Source organism: Zingiber officinale, chromosome 9B (genome assembly GCF_018446385.1).
Source record: "Zingiber officinale cultivar Zhangliang chromosome 9B, Zo_v1.1, whole genome shotgun sequence".
Taxonomy (NCBI): Eukaryota; Viridiplantae; Streptophyta; class Magnoliopsida; order Zingiberales; family Zingiberaceae; genus Zingiber; species Zingiber officinale.
In genome coordinates, this window is record NC_056003.1 from 2,810,914 (window position 1) to 2,828,423 (window position 17,510).

General features: G+C 36.9%; 1 protein-coding gene across 1 annotated transcript; it reads right to left on the bottom strand.

Moving 5' to 3' along the window:
* Positions 1–15,552: 15,552 nt before the first annotated feature.
* LOC122024837 (transcription factor MYB36-like) lies at positions 15,553–16,892 on the bottom strand. Its single transcript, XM_042583555.1, has 3 exons — positions 16,597–16,892; positions 16,382–16,511; positions 15,553–16,281 (listed from the first exon to the last, which is right to left on the bottom strand). Exons 1-3 carry the CDS (start codon positions 16,730–16,732, stop codon positions 15,747–15,749), a joined length of 801 nt encoding a protein of 266 aa, XP_042439489.1. The 5' UTR covers positions 16,733–16,892; the 3' UTR covers positions 15,553–15,746.
* Between the last annotated feature and the right edge of the window lie 618 nt (positions 16,893–17,510).

Consider the following 17,510-nt stretch of genomic DNA (forward strand, 5'->3'; position numbering starts at 1 on the left):
TTTTTTGTTGACCTTTGTTAGGTATACCTACACTCGAGTTACTTTAATAATGATAGTGTTAGTGTTTATCTTATGTTTCTATTTTATTTGTTAAATTTTCTCTCTGTTTGTATGTGAATTAAGTACATATTGACTATTAGTGTACTGTCTAGTTTTTAAGTGTAATAGTTTTTATTAATGTTATAATAAATTGGAAAAAGGTCAAATGTAAAATGAAAGAAGTTAGATATATAAAAAAAATTATTTGATCGTCGGGATTTAACTAATGAATTTATGACTAGGTTGAACTAATTTTTGAATTTTGCGTGTAGTAATGTTGAGTATATGGATGACAATAAGATAAGGTGTTTGTGGAGAAGATGTCACAATGATAAATTTGTATACTACGATAAAATTTAGAGCATCTTTGTAGATTTGATTTTATACCGAATTACTATAATTGGACATGTCATGGTGAACCGTTCATATCTGATGAAGATTATGGATAAAACATACAAGTCTCAGTTAGTGTGGATCAGAGTTATTGTGATAAATTAAACTCATATCAGAGGATGGTAATTGATGCAGCGGGTCAGAATTTTATTTCTTAACCGAGTTGTGTAAGTTCTAGTTATCTTTCAATAGTTGAACAAATGTTTATTACTTATGCATCACCGTTGGAGGAGGTAAAAGTACCAAGTGTTGATGAAAAATGCAAATAATAAAGTATATCTTCAATTTTAGGAAGTGTTGAGTGTTGCAGATGAACCAGTATTTGCTGGTTGTGACAATCACACTAATTAAATTAGCTGTTACCGCAAGACTATTGAATGCCAAGGCAAAGTATAATGTGTTTGAAGATTGTTTTAATGATTTTGTTCAAGTTATTGTAGAGGCATTGTTGCATGATCACATATTGTCCAATAATTTTTACAGTATGAACAAACTTGTGAAAGAATTAGGTCTTTCGATGGAAAGAATTAATGTTTATAGAGATAGTTGTATGTTATATTGGGGAGATAATGAAGATACATATATTTGCAAATTTTGTAATCAAGCTAGGTGCACGAGCACTAGAAGGAGTCAACAACGACGTGAATCATATAGTCAGTTATTTTATTTGCCTTTAACTCCTAAGTTACAAAGGTTTTATACATCAAAGGTAATTGTTGAACGCATGACTTAGGCATGCAAATTATCAAACAAAAGAGGGGCTAATGTATCATCCATTAGATGTAGCTGCGTGGAAAAATTTTGATAGAACATATTTAGAATTTTTAAAGGAGAGTCGAAATATTAGATTAGGTATCTATGCCGATAGATTTGTTCCATTTGAAAAATCAGGAAGAAATTATTCTTGTTGGCTAGTTATCTTAACTCTGTATAATCTTTCACCTGAGATGTGCATTAAAACACTCTATATATTTTTAACATTGGTTGTGTATGACCCACGAAAGTCGAATAAGTTAATAAATGTTTATATGCAACCACTGATTGCATAGCTGAAACAACTATGAGATGAAGATTTTCTTACATACGATATTCATACTAATCAGATGTTTGTAATGAAGGCTACTCTTCTTTAGATGATAAATGACTTTTCGGCTTATAGTATGCTATCGAGTTGGAGTACCGCTAGGATCATAGGATACCTAATATGTATGGAGAGATCAAAGTCAATCAGATTAAAACATGGAAAAAAATCGAGTTATTTTGATTATTATAGATAATTTTTATCACTAAATCATAATTCTAAAAAGAATAAAGATAAATTCACTAAGAATAGAATTGAGAGAACACTTCTGTCATTGAGATTAATAGGTGAACATATTTGGTTCAGAGTATTTAACTTTTTATTTGTTATTGAAGAGTCGCATGATACATATGATTATGGAAGTACACAATCTAAATTTGATTCAAATCATATGTAAATAGGCAATCTAATTTTGGTTTACACATATGCAGACTTTTAACAATTGACGTATTTAAGTTTAGATTCATGATAATCAAGCTTGAACATGATTTGTTAATCCATCAGTCACCACGGGATCCAAAAGCATTGATATGTACTTGATCAACCTATTATATAAATTGATATAATTTTCATAGTAAAAAATATGGAATAAGGAACATATTATAAGAAAATTAATCCATTGTGATATTACTTTTACTGTACTTAATTTAAAGTATTATGTTAAATACGACACTTATCAAAAATTATTTTTTTTAAAAAAAAATAAATATTAAATTAGACTTTATCCTAACATATATAATAAATATTAGTATTAATCTATTAATAAAAATTATATAATTAATTAAATCTAATCAGTTCCCTTCCCCTTCTCCTGTTTTCCACAGGCCAGATCATCTGATTCACAAAATACGATCCAAAGAATGGATGACTTTATGAACATAAGTGAGATCTAAGGACCCTATCTATTATAGGGACAGGGTTCATCAAATCCCACCATTAAGAACCCAGCGGACAGAGGTTAGCACGAAATTTTGCCCTTTTCCGCACACACAGCACTGCGCCTACGCTCTTATGATCGAGCGATCGCCTGCACTTCGCCCTCCGATAGCTTCTCCACGCCTCCGCCTCTCCCTCTCCCTTCGCCATTGTGTCCTTGTTTAGGGCTCGCCGCGAGGCGTAGGAGGAGGGTGGATCAAGTGGGAAGATCTTCCTCGACCGGTGAGGAGGCCGGGAGGCGCGACCCACCCCCTACGCGTACCCTCCTCCGCTCGCCCTCCCGGCGCCTCCACCTCCCGCTAGAGCCCTAGGTGGCTTCTCGGCCTTGTCTCTAGGCCGGGAAGCTCATCACGTCCGTGCTCTGCTCCAGCGATAGCTCCCCCGACTCTTCCGTGTCACCGTCTCGGTGTGCACCTATTGATGGCACCAATATTGTAATTAAGTTCTTTAGTGATCCCTAGTTTAAATTATAAGCTTATATCCACTGGCTGCTTTGATGCACTCATACTTGAAAATGAATTATAAGTTAGATTTCAGCTAGGTGCCTGTAATATATTTCTGTATTGTTCACATTTTCATTTTTTGTTAAGATGAGTAGGAAATTAAAAGGACCTACTTTTAGATTGATCCAGGAAAAAAAACTTTACAGTGTGTTTGCTTTCTCATCTTGATGATTCGTTTGCATTTTCTAGTTTGGTATGATATCATTATTTTTATTAATTTTTATATGTATTATTTTATTTCATTAATATAAATATATTCATTATTGTTTAGATGATAGATACTTAGATTTTTAGTGAATCAATAGGATAGTTGAAGATGACCTACCTAATTGAGTTTTTATTTTATAAAATTTTATTAGTTCTATAATTTAATATTTTGAGTGTAGTATGTATTTAGTTTTGAATATAAAGCGCTCGTCGTTAGTTTGCATTTGTAATTTTGACTCAAATTATTTGTTAGATAAATTTAGATTATTTATTTACACTTTAAATTTTATTTTATATATATTTTTTATTTTAAATGATAGATAAATTATGATAATATATATATATATATATTATTTTAAATGATAGATAAATTATGATAATGTATAAATATTGAATTTATGTTATATATTCAAAATAAATATTAATGATCATTTTAAATATATTTATAATTATTATAGTGATATTTATTAATGTCATTATAGATTAGTTAAGGTGACATTTTAAAATGATCTTATGACATTTTTTGTTGTCCTTATAAAAAAATATAAATATCATAAATATCGTTATGATGATAATACGACATACATAAGTATCATTTAAAAGTTTTTTCCTGACATTTTAGAGTGTTGTTATATCTTTAAATTGAAACACTTTTGATGTGAGTATTGATATTCTATAATGACGTTATAAAATATCAGGAATGTGAGTATAGTCTAAAACGTTATCACTTTATATGACGTTTTTTTTGGAAATGCCACTAAAAGGTTAATGCCACTATAGATACACCATAAGAACATTTATATATGTTATAATAGGTTACTATTCTTGCAGTGGACTATAATAAATAGTGTTATTTGTATTCAGTCATCTAATAATGGAGGTACAAACAATGATTTTTATGATTTACTGGATGAAATTATAGAGGCAGAATATGTTGGTACATAGAGCACTAAATAATCGAACCTGGTTTTGATGATTGACAAATATTCAAAGGTAAGGTTAATTATTATCTAATAAACTTACTTGAATATGCATCAAAGTCCTAGTTGAGGTTAGGTAAAGAAGTCCTAGTGGACACTGTGCAAGGGGAAAGTCCTAGTTGTGACTAGGCAATAAAGTCTTGGTCCATGTAATTGGGTAAAGTCTTGGCAGGTCGAGAATGTTGGATGAAATCCTAGGGTCGAGGACATTAGGTGAAAGTCCTGTGGGTCGTAGATATCAGGCGGGAAATCCTAAGGTCGAGGACACTAGGTGAAAGTATTGAAATCTCGGATGCTGAGCAAAAGTCCAAATGGTCTGGAGGACCAGTTTGGCAAAATGTAAACTTTCATGAGAAGAGTAAGTGAGGATGCGTTCCTCGTAGAGGGAACAATAGGCGTCGGTCCTGACCCAAAGTTTCAGCGAAACTCAAAGTCAGGACCATACAGTCTGGAGGCTGTCAAAATTCACTTTACTTTCATATTATTGCTTGTATTTATAACTCTATGGTGCATGCGATTGAAAGTGACAGTTGGCTAGAAAAAGGTTGTCCAATCGCTCGGGATCAGACTAAGTGGGTTAACTCAGGAGTTTAGGTGGCGCACGTTGATTTGCTGGCCTATGTCACAGTCCAAGCGCCCGGGATAGGTCCAGGCGCTTGGAGATAAATAAAATTTACTAGATGAAGCTTCGACAAGAGCATGCCACGTCAGCTCTGTTGGACCCCGTGGTAGTTTTGATGTGATCAACCAAGTTGGTTAGGTCTGTTGGTGCGGGAAGCATCCGACGATCGAACCTAAGTTTTGATAATGGCAAAGGGATTCAAAGTTAAGATTCTTTGTTATCTAACATGTTAAATGAGTGTTTCAGGAAAGTCCTAACTGCGGTTAGGCAGGTGAAAACCCTAGGGGGTGGTAACCCTAGGTCCTAGGGGGTGGTAACCCTAGGTGGAGAAAAGTCCTAGCTGCGGTTAGGCAAAGGGAAAACCCTAGGGGGGCGGTAACCCTAGGTCATAGGGGGTGGTAACCCTATGCGGAAAGTTTTGGCAGGTCGAAGGCTTCAGGTAAAAGTCCTAGGGGGTGGTAACCCTAGGTGGAAAGTCCTGGTGTCGCGAACCAGGTGAAAGACTGGACTAGCCGGGAAGCGGATGTCCAGCAGAAAGTCCGAAAGCATCGAGTGCTGAGCAAAAGTCCAGTCGATCTGGAGGATCGCACTGGCAACAGGTAAATATCTTGAGTGGAGTAGGTGAGGACGCGTTCCCCGTAGAGGGAATAGTAGGCGTCGGGTCGACCTAGGATTTCCGGACGGAAATCCGAAGTCAGACCCAGATAGTCTGATGACTATCGATAATATTTTGTTACCTTATTTATGACTTTATGTGCTAACTTTGTGTTGCAGGATATTGTTTGGGACTAACATGTCTTGCAGGTACAAAATAATAAAGTCTTCTCCATGGAGCTTGGAGGCGCCTCGGGTGCAAAGCTGGAGCTGGTTGCGAAGCAACTTGGGAGGCGCCTTGAAGGAGTCATAAGGTGCCTGGGAAGGCGCCTTGAATGGGGCATAAGGCGCCATGAGCAGATGAACTTCGACCAGTTCAAGCTTGATCCACGCGGGTGACTCGGCAGTATGGAGGCGCCTTCGGAGGCTTCCAAGGCGCCTTGAACACCCTTTATAAGGGGGTTTCGAGCAGCACCTCAATACATCTGATAACAAGTGATTCTCTTGCCACGTACTGCTCCAAAAGACGTTTCGAAGTGCTGCTACTCGTGCCCGACGACCCAGAGCTCCGAGATCTCATTTTCCGTCGTCGGTATAGATTTATTTAACGCACTTATTGTAATACTTAGTTTGTAATAATCGTGCTTATAGTTGTTGCCCATCGAAAGCGATCAAGGATCGTGGGCCTTCGAGTAGGAGTCGTCACAGGTTCCGAACGAAGTAAAATCCTTCGTGTCTGTATCTCTTTATTTCATTTCTGCTGCTTTAATTTCTGAACGAGTTTTTACGATTCCGATAATCGAACGAAATAGCCGCGAGCGCTATTCACCCCCCCTCTAGCGCGTCTCGATCCAACAAGGTCCTGCTGTGTTTGATCCCTGTGTCTGAGTGTGCAGGAGCTTAGGAACACAGGAAGTCGAGCGGAAGACACAACTAGCGAGAAGGATGGCACGAGAAGGGAGTCGACGGGCTCGGTGCGTCCGAAGGACGAGAGAGCTGCGGAAGAGTACTCCGGTGGGCATGAAGAGCGTGTGCGGCGTTCGAGGGGCGTTAAGCCGGGATGGAAGGCTGCTCGAGGAGAAGGCCGGGAATTGAGTTCGGGTGAGCCCTATTCCGGTTGGCCGCAATCACCCAAAAGAACGGAGCGTCGGAAGCTGAAGAAACCAAGCTGAAAATGGAGCTGCCAGCTTGGAGGCGCCTCCATCAGGCTTGGAGGCGCCTCCAGCTTGAAGGTGCCTTCAACAGGTCAAAATGACCATTTGTGAGTGGATAGAGTTCTATCCGTTGACTTGGTTGGAGGCGCCTTGAACCTTGTTGGAGGCGCCTTGGACCCTCGGGATAGACTTTCTAGGAGCTATAAAAAGGCCCCTGGAGTTAGGAATTCAATAACAACTCAAGCAATCAATCTGTAAGCAATTCCTAAGCAACTAGTGAGCTTCTAAAGTGTAAAAGGTTTTTCCACCTTCAGAGAAGGAGATTTTTCTTACTGCGCTTTTTCTACTGTCCTGGATTAACAACCTCCTTGGTTGTAACCAGGTTAAATCCTTGAGTCTCTTATGTTCCTATTTCTTTTTCTGTTTCCTTAATTTAGTTGCTATTATTTTATTGCTGCATTTATTTCTGAGTTGAAATCCGAGGAGGGTATTTTTATTTTTTTTATTTTCAGCAATTCACCCCCCTCTTGCCGGTCTCGGCTGCTCCTACAATTGGTATCAGAGCCTGATCGCCTCAGAAAGACTAACCGCCAACTGAAGCACTACGATCAAGACGATGGCCGGAGCGAACATCCATCCCCCGAAGTTCGACGGAGACTTCGTCACATGGAAGCGTAAAATGGAGGTATTTTTTAAAACTGAATTTGACATTCTGTTAATAATGAAATATGGCTATGCAGTTCCAAAAGATAAGGAGGAAAATACCTGGACAAAAAAGGAGCAAGCAGATTTCGTCGCCAACAGAAAGGCTGAGTTCCACCTACTCAGCGTTCTACCGCTGCAGGAGGTAAATCAGATCGGAAGCTACGACTCCGCGAAAGATCTCTGGGAAAAATTCCTGGAGCTTCACGAAGGTACTTCCGAAGTGAAGCTAGCAAAGCGCGACATCCTCCGGAACCAGTTAACGAACCTCCGGATGAACCAAGGCGAGAAGGTAGCGCAACTCCAAGCGAGAATCAAGGAGCTGATAACGCAACTAACGAACCTTGGAGAAGAGGTAACCAACCGGGATTCTATCCGATACGCGCTCAATGCCTTCCCGAGAACTCCAGAGTGGGCTTCCTTAGTAGATGTGTATTACATCTCTAAGGACCTCAAGGTAAGTACTTTAGAACAATTATTTTCCACTTTTGAACTTCACGAGTCTCGAGTTTCAGAACCCAACGGAGCAGAGAAGACAAGTCAGAATATTGCCTTAAAGGCAAAGATGAACAGTTCTGACTCCGAAGCCTCAGTCGACGAATCCGAAGCGGCACTACTGGTAAGACGCTTCAATAAGTTTTTCAGTACTAACAAATTTAAATCGCAGAGGCATCATCGAAAGAAGAGGATGGTTCGTTGCTACAACTGCAACGAAGAGGGGCACATCAAAGATGACTGCCCAAAGCTAAAGAGAAAGGAGAAAGAAAAAGAAAAGTCAAAATACAAGAAACCAGAACTCTCCAAGCACAAGAATCTGAAGGCCACGTGGGATGATTCGTCATCCTTCGAATCGGAAGTCGAAGAATTCTCGGGACTAGTACTGATGGCCAGCCATCAGCTAGAAGAAACGTCCAGCTCAGAAATGAGCATCGACGAAGGGGGAGGAACGTCAGAAGAAAGCAGCAGTGAAGGGGAAGCGTCACCAGATCAAGTAAGTAAGGTACGCAATCTAACCCCGTCTCAGTCATTTCGATTTATTAAATCACTTTCTAAATATTTATTCGAATTAGAAAAAGAAAATGAAAATTTGAAATCAGAAAATGAAAATTTAAAATTTGAAATTGAAAAATTTAAAACTGATGCATGCTTAAAGATAAATGTTTTTCCAAAATCAAAACTTAAAATTTATGAAAAATTAAATTGGTATATAAGGAAACATCAGGGTCAACTTAGGAAAATTCCTAAGGATTATATACCCCCTAAGTTTTTGACTAATCCTGTAGAAAGGAACCTTTATTGGGTTCCAAAATCTTTGCTGGTTTAAAATTCTCTTTTAGTTAAAAGCTTACAGTGAGAAAATTAAACATTGAAATTCTTTATGGAAGCTTTGTCTAAGGAAGTGGTTGTTGCTCTAATAACCAAGAAGGCCTAGTGCCTCGCCACGACCTGGAAGCTAAAATATTGAAAGAAAATATTTAATTAACTTTCTGAAAAAGCATTAAACAAGAATTAAATAATGCTTTGAAAGTTTCTCAAATATTTGTTAAAATAAAAAAAAATCCTTAGAATTTTTTTTTCTGGAAAACTTCATTTGACTTAGACTGTTTTTTTTGGAACATTTAAAAAGTTTACTTAGGATTTTTTTATTGACTTAGAAATTTTTTTTGGAAAATTCAATTTAACTTCAATTTTTTTTTAAAAATTCATTTTTACTTAGAAAATTTTTCGAAACTTCAATCTTACTTGAAAATTTTTCTTACTTAAGACCCCATTTTTGCTGTGATCAAAGGGGGAGAGAAACGTACAAGTTTAGGGGGAGTTAGAAAAAATTTAAAAATTTTCTTATATTTTTTGTTTCAATTTTACTAATTACAAAAATTATGCTTAACTTGTTAGTTTAGTAATTTTTCTTTAAATTACTTTTTATGTCTATTTTAACCCTAACTTGAACTTGGGTTGATGCACATCAAAAAGGGGGAGATTGTTGGACCCCGTGGTAGTTTTGATGTGATCAACCAAGTTGGTTAGGTCCTGCTGTATTTGATCCCTATGTCTGAGTGTGCAGGAGCTTAGGAACACAGGAAGTCGAGCGGAAGACGCAGCTAGCGAGAAGGACGGCACGGGAAGGGAGCCGACGGGCTCGGTTCGTTCGAAGGACGAGAGAGCTGCGGAAGAGTACTCCAGTGGGCATGAAGAGCGTGCGCGGCGTTCGAGGGACGTTAAGCCGGGACGGAAGGCTGCTCGAGGAGAAGGCCGGGAATTGGGTTCGGGTGAGCCCTATTCCGGTTGGCCGCAATCACCCAAAAGAACGGAGCGTCGGAAGCTGAAGAAACCAAGCTGAAAATGGAGCTGCCAGCTTGGAGGCGCCTCCAGCTTGAAGGCGCCTTCAACAGGTCAAAATGACCGTTTGTGCGCGGATAGAGTTCTATCTGTTGACTTGGTTGGAGGCGCCTTGAACCTTGTTGGAGGCACCTTGGACCCTCGGGATAGACTTTCCAGGAGCTATAAAAAGACCCCTAGAGTTAGGAATTCAATAACAACTCAAGCAATCAATCTGTAAGCAATTCCTAAGCAACTAGTGAGCTTCTAAAGTGTAAAAGGCTTCTCCGCCTTCAGAAAAGGAGATTTATCTTACTGCGCTTTTTCTACTGTCCTGGATTAACAACCTCCTTGGTTGTAACCAGGTTAAATCCTTGAGTCTCTTCTGTTCCTATTTCTTTTTCTGTTTCCTTAATTTAGTTGCTATTATTTTATTACTGCATTTATTTCTGAGTTGAAATCCGAGGAGGGTATTTTTATTTTTTTGTTTTCAGCAATTCACCCCCCCTCTTGCCGGTCTCCGCGCTCCTACAAGCTCTGTGGAGGTTCCAAGCACCCGAAGAGGGCTATAAAAGGAGGGTTATGTTAATGCAGTTGGTACAAATGATCAAACCTAAGTTTTGATGAATGACATATGGATTAAATTAAATGTTAGGTTTGTCTAATCTATCTACTAAGTGTGCAGGATATGAACTTGATGGGTCTAGATGACCGAAACATCAGGCTAAAGTCTAACTAGGTTGATAACTGACACGAAGTCCATATTAGTTGAGATCTAACAGAAAGAAGCCCAGTTGGGTTGATAACTGGCTAAAGTCCAAATTGATTGAGATTTGGTAGGAAATTCTGGTGGGTCAAGGGACCTAACATCAAGGAATTCTACGATTGGTAAGTGGAGGTAAGCAACTAGAGGAGAGATCCAATGATGATGCGTTCCCGGTTGAGGGAATAGCAGGCATCGGTCCGATCTAGAGTTTCAGCAAAACTCAAAGTCGAGATCGTACAGTCCAGTGACTATCAAAATTTACCTTACTTTAGATATTATTTTTGCTTGGATTAACCTGTGATGTAGGATAAAGATTGTTGGAAAATAAGCATCTAGGCGCTTGGAACTTGTCCGAGCACCCGGATATGCTCTAGGCGCTCGGGTCAAGCATCTTGAAGCAGCACCTGAGTAGCACAGCAGGCACCCGAGCGCCCGGAGCATGTCCAGGTGCCTGGACCAGCAAAGTTCATCCAAAAGCTGAGTTAGAGTGTGACGAGTGGTCGACCCATGTCAGCGGTCTAGGCGCTCGGATGTGGATAAACTTCGAGGATGAAGTTTCGACGAGAGCTTGCCATGTCAACATAGTCTAGGCGCCTGGATAGGGCTATAAAGGAGGGTTCGACCAACTGCTTGAAGACAACAACTACTCCGACTTTCATTCTTGCGCGCTACTTTGAAAATGCTCTTACGACGCTATAACGCTCTTCCGAAAAGGCTCCTACGACGTTGCTAATTTTCTTTGTTGTTGGTAACCTTTTCTTTATAGTTCTTATATCACTTGTACTTCAATTCTGTAATATTCCAACTATTAGTGGATTGCCCAATGAAAGCACTCAATGAGTGCGTGCCTTGGAGTAGGAGTCATCGAATACTCCAAACCAAGTAAAAAATTACTTGTGTTAGCGCTTGCTTTCTATTTTCATCTTGCTTCTTTTTCCTTAGTTTTATTTCCGCCATGAACTCAGTATTTTAAAAAGAAAAAAATATTTTCAAAATCACATGATTCACCCCTCCCTCCTCCCCTCCCATGTTCTCACAATCCAAGAAGTTCGACCAACACCTTGAAGACAACAATTTGAACAACTTCCGCTCTTGCATGCTGCTCGAGAGACAACTGCACGACATCGAAATGCTCCCTCGATGACGATTACGCACAAAGCTCCTATTTCAAAGTTGTCAGCAACTTTAATTTTTCTTGTAATCTCTACTTAATAGTCTGTGTACTAAAATTATAAATCTATTCGGACCTATTAGTGGATTGCCTAATGAAAGTGATCGATAATCGTGGACCTTGGAGTAGGAGTTGTCACAGGCTCCGAATCAAGTAAATTAAAGTGTTAGCGATTGATTTCCTTTACTATTATTCTGCTGTACTTTCTCTATCGATTGTTTTTCGAAAAATGTGAAAAGTCACGAGCGTTATTCACCCCCTTCTAGCACATCGATTCTATAGAATACCTTGGCATAAAAATATGAGCTATTTTATTCATGTGTCGTTGGTTTAACCCTATCAGAGGGATGAAGGTGTATCTACAATATAATTTGGTTGAAATAAATCATAGGAGATTGTATAAGAGATACGAACCATGTTTGCTAGCATAACAAGTGATTTAAGTATTTTATACTTTATATCCTAGTTTGAAACAGATAAAATTGATTGGTGGGATGTTTGTAAAATGAAAACACAGAAAACAAATTGAGGAACGTTGGGAAGACATTACATATCAGCAAGAGGAAGTTTTAATACATTTCAGACCGAGGAATATATTATTCTAACAAAACGAGATTCCATCAGAGTAGTGATAAACATAGATATAAGTGAAATTAATGCGAGTAATGATGAGGAGAAGGAGGAGGAGGAGGATGAGAATGATAATGACAATAAAGATTTTGTTTTTTTATGAGAGGTAAGTTTTGTTATCTTAATATAACAAAAATTATGATATTTTATTTTCATATATGGTGCTACTTTTTTATGAGTAAATTTAGTTTTAATCTGTAAATTTATAAAACTCGTAGCTCAATTAGTTGTCTATATATTGTCTCATTTTTAAATTTATATATTTTATCTGTTAATGTTTTGTATTTTTTTCTATAGGTCATTACAGGTGATATTTCATCGTCATAGGTTTCGTACACTATCTTTTTGCAAATATGGTAAGTTTTTTCATGTTCTTCATTATGTATCAAATTTTTATTTACTTTATCTTTTTTTTTCTTTAAATTTTCATAAAATCTTTTGATTGGGTGGTCGTAGACAGAGTTCTCATGGTGAGTTTGATTCAACATCTAAGTACTATACTTATGCCCCTCCTAATCAGGTAGGGCCTTCGCATTCACCTTCATCAGTACCTTTATCGGTCCAGTCACTAGTACCCACACAAGGTCCTTCCAGACACTTGGTTGCTAAAATGCAAGACACTCAAGAGTCTTTAGTCCCTTACAAAGATTCGTATGTACCAAAAAAGTATTTTATTTTTCAACTATCTTAATTATTTAACATTGTTTGTATGTAATTTTATGATAGATTTGAGAATTATGTACGTGTTATTCACAAGATTAATAGAATCGTGAATAAATATTGGAGAGGGGATTCAATGACTTATACAAGCACTCTAGTGCTCACAAAAGAATTTTGGTGGAGTGAGTTTAAGGTATAAATGATTTATTTTATATCTAAAATTAAAGTGAATGCATAATCAATTATTTTTTTTCATTGTAGTGGTTATTCACTTAGGACCCTAGCCATGAATTAGAAATAAAGAGGGTTTTAAAAGAAAAATGTGGCAATCATATCCGACATGTATTGAATCATGCTAAGACTAGAGGGAACCTTGCATCATCGAGGAAAATTAGACTAGGATCTCTAATTTTTAGGCAACTAAGGAGAGTAAATAAATGAGTCAATAGAATAAAATAAATCAAGCTTATAATTCTGGAGATTCTTTTACGACATATACGGGAGATTTTATCAATATTGATGAGCATAGATATAGATTGGTAATTTTTTATCTCTTCCATTAATTTTTTAATCTATTTCAGACTATTTCATTATTTTTAACAGTATTTGTTTAGACCAAGGAAATAGGGAAGGAACCTGCATTCATGGATATTAGATAGAGCTAAATCAATTAACATTTGGATTAATCTTAGATCTTAATTTATAACTTAAATTCTATTGGTTATATAAAAAAAAAAGACAGGACTTGAAGTGGAGATAGAGCTAAATCAATTAACATTTGGATTAATCTTAGATCTTAATTTATAACTTAGATTCTATTAATTATCAATTTACTCTAAATTTATATTATATGTGTCTATATTATCTTACTATTTTATTAAAAATCTTCCCCCTTTACTAACTAACTTTGGTGAAGCCTAAAATGCATTTACGTTAATGTCCTTTTTTCTATTTACACTAAAAATAATTTTAAAGTTTATTAGTAATTCCACAAGCGAAACAATCAGTGATCTAGAGTTCGAGACTCAGCTACAGCGTATTATTATGAATTTTTCTCATCATTAATTTTCTCTGATTGTTTTATATAAAAAAAATATAATTCTCTTTAGTCTCATATCTTAAATTTGACAATACTATGATCAAAGAAGCTTCTATAAATATTTTAGGCCGACGATGTTAAAAAATATACTTTTCTTAGTTTTTTTTACTAAAACAAGTATAATATTAAATTAAAATAATTTTTTGCATAGGGAAGTTTGTTATATGGTCTGACAAATTTTACCCAAATAATTAATTCTTGATTTATAAGGGTGACGCTAGAAAATTCATACAATTCTGATTTTCAAAGATCCAAATAATTTATATATTATTATATTACACACGCAACGCCTGTGCACGATCACACTAGTATTTAATTAAGATTATATGCATTTCTAAAATATTGTTATTGTAAATTTATTTACATCTTACTAGAATCATAAGGTTAATTTGTTATGTATCAAAACACATAGATACAAATTAAGTTTTGTTTGTTGACACATAGATACAATTGATAAATTAGATATAAATGTTATTTTTAATTTGTTTATTTTCTAAAATAGGAAAAGAAGAAGAATGGAAGAAGAAGGAAATGCGTCGACCTAGAAGGGGATGATGATTTTTATTTGTATCTTTTTTGTCCTTTTGATACCGTTTAGTATGAAACATGTTGAACTATGATATTTGTATATCTATGGATCTTTCCGTCCTTTTTTAAGCATATGACTTATATGAATATGTTTGTTTGATTTGTTTATGCATGATTTCATTTTGGATATTTGGACTTGTATGAATATGACTTGCTTTGATGAATTATATATGTAGGACGTATTGGATTAAATATGAATATGATTTGTTAGGATGAATTGTGTATATAGGATGTGTTGATTGTTTAATGGTTGCGTAGGATGTGTTGGAATGCTTAGTTTTTGTTTATATAGAAACATGTTTAAATATGATTTATATACACAATAAAATGCATAAATGGTAGGTTTTGTGGAAAAAAATTATATTTTTTGATGAATTTTATAACGAGATTTTTTATCGCAAATTTATCGTAATGTTATTGCAATTCTACGATGAAATTCCTTTTTTTGCGACGAACAAAAAGAGTTATTTGTCATAGAATTTGCAACAAAATCCCTTGTTCGTCACATATTTTGCAACGAATAACTCCTTTCGTCGCAGATTTGATATTTTTTTCCACATAATTTTACAATGACTATGATAATGAATTTTTTTTTTCTATCACAGATTTTCTAAATCTGCAAACGAACTCTAGATTATCACAAATTTACGACAAATCATTATTCGTCGCAAATATGTGACGAACTATGTTTTCATCGCAAATCTAACAAACTATTTTTTCGTCGTAGATTTGCGACGAATATCCCTTTTCGCCATAAATTTGAGATCATAAATTTTCACGACGAATTCTTTTTTGTCATAAATTTGTAACGAATTTTATGATAAAAATAAATTCGTTGCTTTACGATGAATATATATTATTTCATCACATAATTTAATGAAAAAAAAATTCATCACATATTTAGCCAAACATTTATTTTTATGACGATTTTTTTAAATCATCGTAAAATGTCGATTTTTTTTGTTTTTGTTTTTGTTTTGTTTTAGCGGTCCTCAACCTCTGCCCTCTGCTACCCTCCAAATTAAGCACTCTTTAAACTACTACAAAGCGGCCCCTTTGTCTCAACCAAATCTATAAAAAAAATAAATAAAAGAAACTGCACAGAGTGTTATGCAGACAGAGGTACAATTACTATAAAGCATAAATACAAATTTCACTTGTCTTGACTTGATGTGAGATTACCAGACAGTAGTGATAAACTGATATATAGTACTGGGCACTATTACTCCATGTTCAGATTACCAATGTTAATGGTACATCGACTCAATATAATTAGCTTTCATGCCTGCCTTTATGATCCTTTCAGTTCTTGTAGTCAGTAATACTGTTGAGGCTTAGAATCCAAGGCGAGATTGTTGTGTTGGATATCAGTAACTGCTTGAGTTCTTCTTCGTAGTTGTACTCCAGTTCAGTGCTCTCGATTTCAAACCCTCCGCCACTAAAAATCAACCTGTCGTCCTTCATACCGCCATAATTGCCGTAGTTGAGCTGAGTAGTACTGCAGTTTCCTTCGGAGGAGCTGCAGCCTTGATCGATGCCGAAGGTGATCATGCTGCCATTGCTCTCCCTCGTCCCATGGTATGGGAGATGCTGCAAGGGGTGTTGATCAGGGATGAGAGGAGCCAAGGATTGAGAACCAACTGTTGGAAGATGGATTTCTTGATGAGTTATTGAAGGGAAGAGCAGATGCTGGTCTGGATCAGCTGGCTGTTGTGGCTTCGTCTTCCTCTGGGAAGTGGAAGTGATTCCCAGGAGCTTCTTCTTGAGCTTGGTGTTCCAGTAGTTCTTGATGTCGTTGTCTGTTCTTCCCGGTAGCTGAGAAGCAATGATGGACCACCTGCGCATGCAAGAACATCGATCAGGAGATCATATGTGCAAGGATTCTTTATGTTTGCATCAAACATGTACACATGATATATATATATATATCTTATCACCTGCTTCCGATGGCAGCAAAGAGGTTGCATATGATCCTGTCTTCTTCTTCAGAGAACTCCCCATGCTTCAGATTGGGCCTCAGATAGTTGAGCCATCTCAGTCTGCAACTCTTTCCACATCTCTTCAACCCTGTGACACACACACACACACACACTCAACATCTAGAGAGTAATTAATTACATCAAAACAAACATATCCACAAAGATTAAGCTACCTGCTTTTTGAGGGAGAGCAATCCAATTCCCACCAGTGCCATTTTTGTCAATGAATTCCTTGAGCTTGGTGTCTTCCTCAGGGGACCATGGGCCCTTCTTCACATTGGCCTTGTCACAGCAAGGAGCTCTCCCCATGAGGTACTACAATGTTTAAATGGTGCCTTGGAGGAATTATATAGAAGAGCAAACAAAGAGAGAGATTGAGCTGAATAAATATGAGGAGGAGCTAGCTAGGGAGTAAGGAATTGAGAAAGTCAAAGGTTACCCTGCTCTGATTTCCATCACTTCTTTCAACCTCCCCAAAACACTTACCATCAAGGCCATTCCCTGTAAACTTGTACTATGGATTGGATGCAAAATATATCTATACATTTTTTCATGCAGTATCAGAAAGTCTACATATCTGTTGCGAGCAGCCAGCACTGGCAGGGACAAGTGACATGGATGGTATTTAAATGGAGGGTGGGACATGCTGCTTGACGACATGTTCAGGGATGACGTTAGTCGATAAGTAATTTAAATCGCGGGAAATTAATGAACAGGACAAGAAAGGAGAAATAGGGGAATGGGGATGGAAGAGTAGCCCTCAGAACCGACGAGACGCAACCTTCACTTCAACAGCGCCGCATGCATGCATGCATGCATGTGAACTGCACGTACGAAGCATGCATCAGATGTTCTCTGAGCTTGTATTTATACCAATTTAATTTCTATTTCGACGTATATGTAGATGACCGTAGGTGCGAAAATTATATGACAAGAAAAATTAAATATTTTTTAATTATGTGGATATTAGAGAATCTGATTAACGTCATACCATGGGTCCTTGCACTAACAAGAAAGGAAATCACTGGTTAACATTAGCACAAGTTGTACACATCTTGATTATTAAAGTAATTAGGATGGCCGTACC

Bases quoted from the DNA above. Each gene is read 5' to 3' on its own strand.
- LOC122024837 (XM_042583555.1), bottom strand. From the start codon at position 16,732: ATGGGGAGAGCTCCTTGCTGTGACAAGGCCAATGTGAAGAAGGGCCCA. The intron at 16,512-16,596 runs GTAGCTTAATCT...TGTGTGTCACAG, and splicing joins TGCTCTCCCTCAAAAAGCAG to GGTTGAAGAGATGTGGAAAG. The intron at 16,282-16,381 runs GTGATAAGATAT...TTGCATGCGCAG, and splicing joins TTTGCTGCCATCGGAAGCAG to GTGGTCCATCATTGCTTCTC.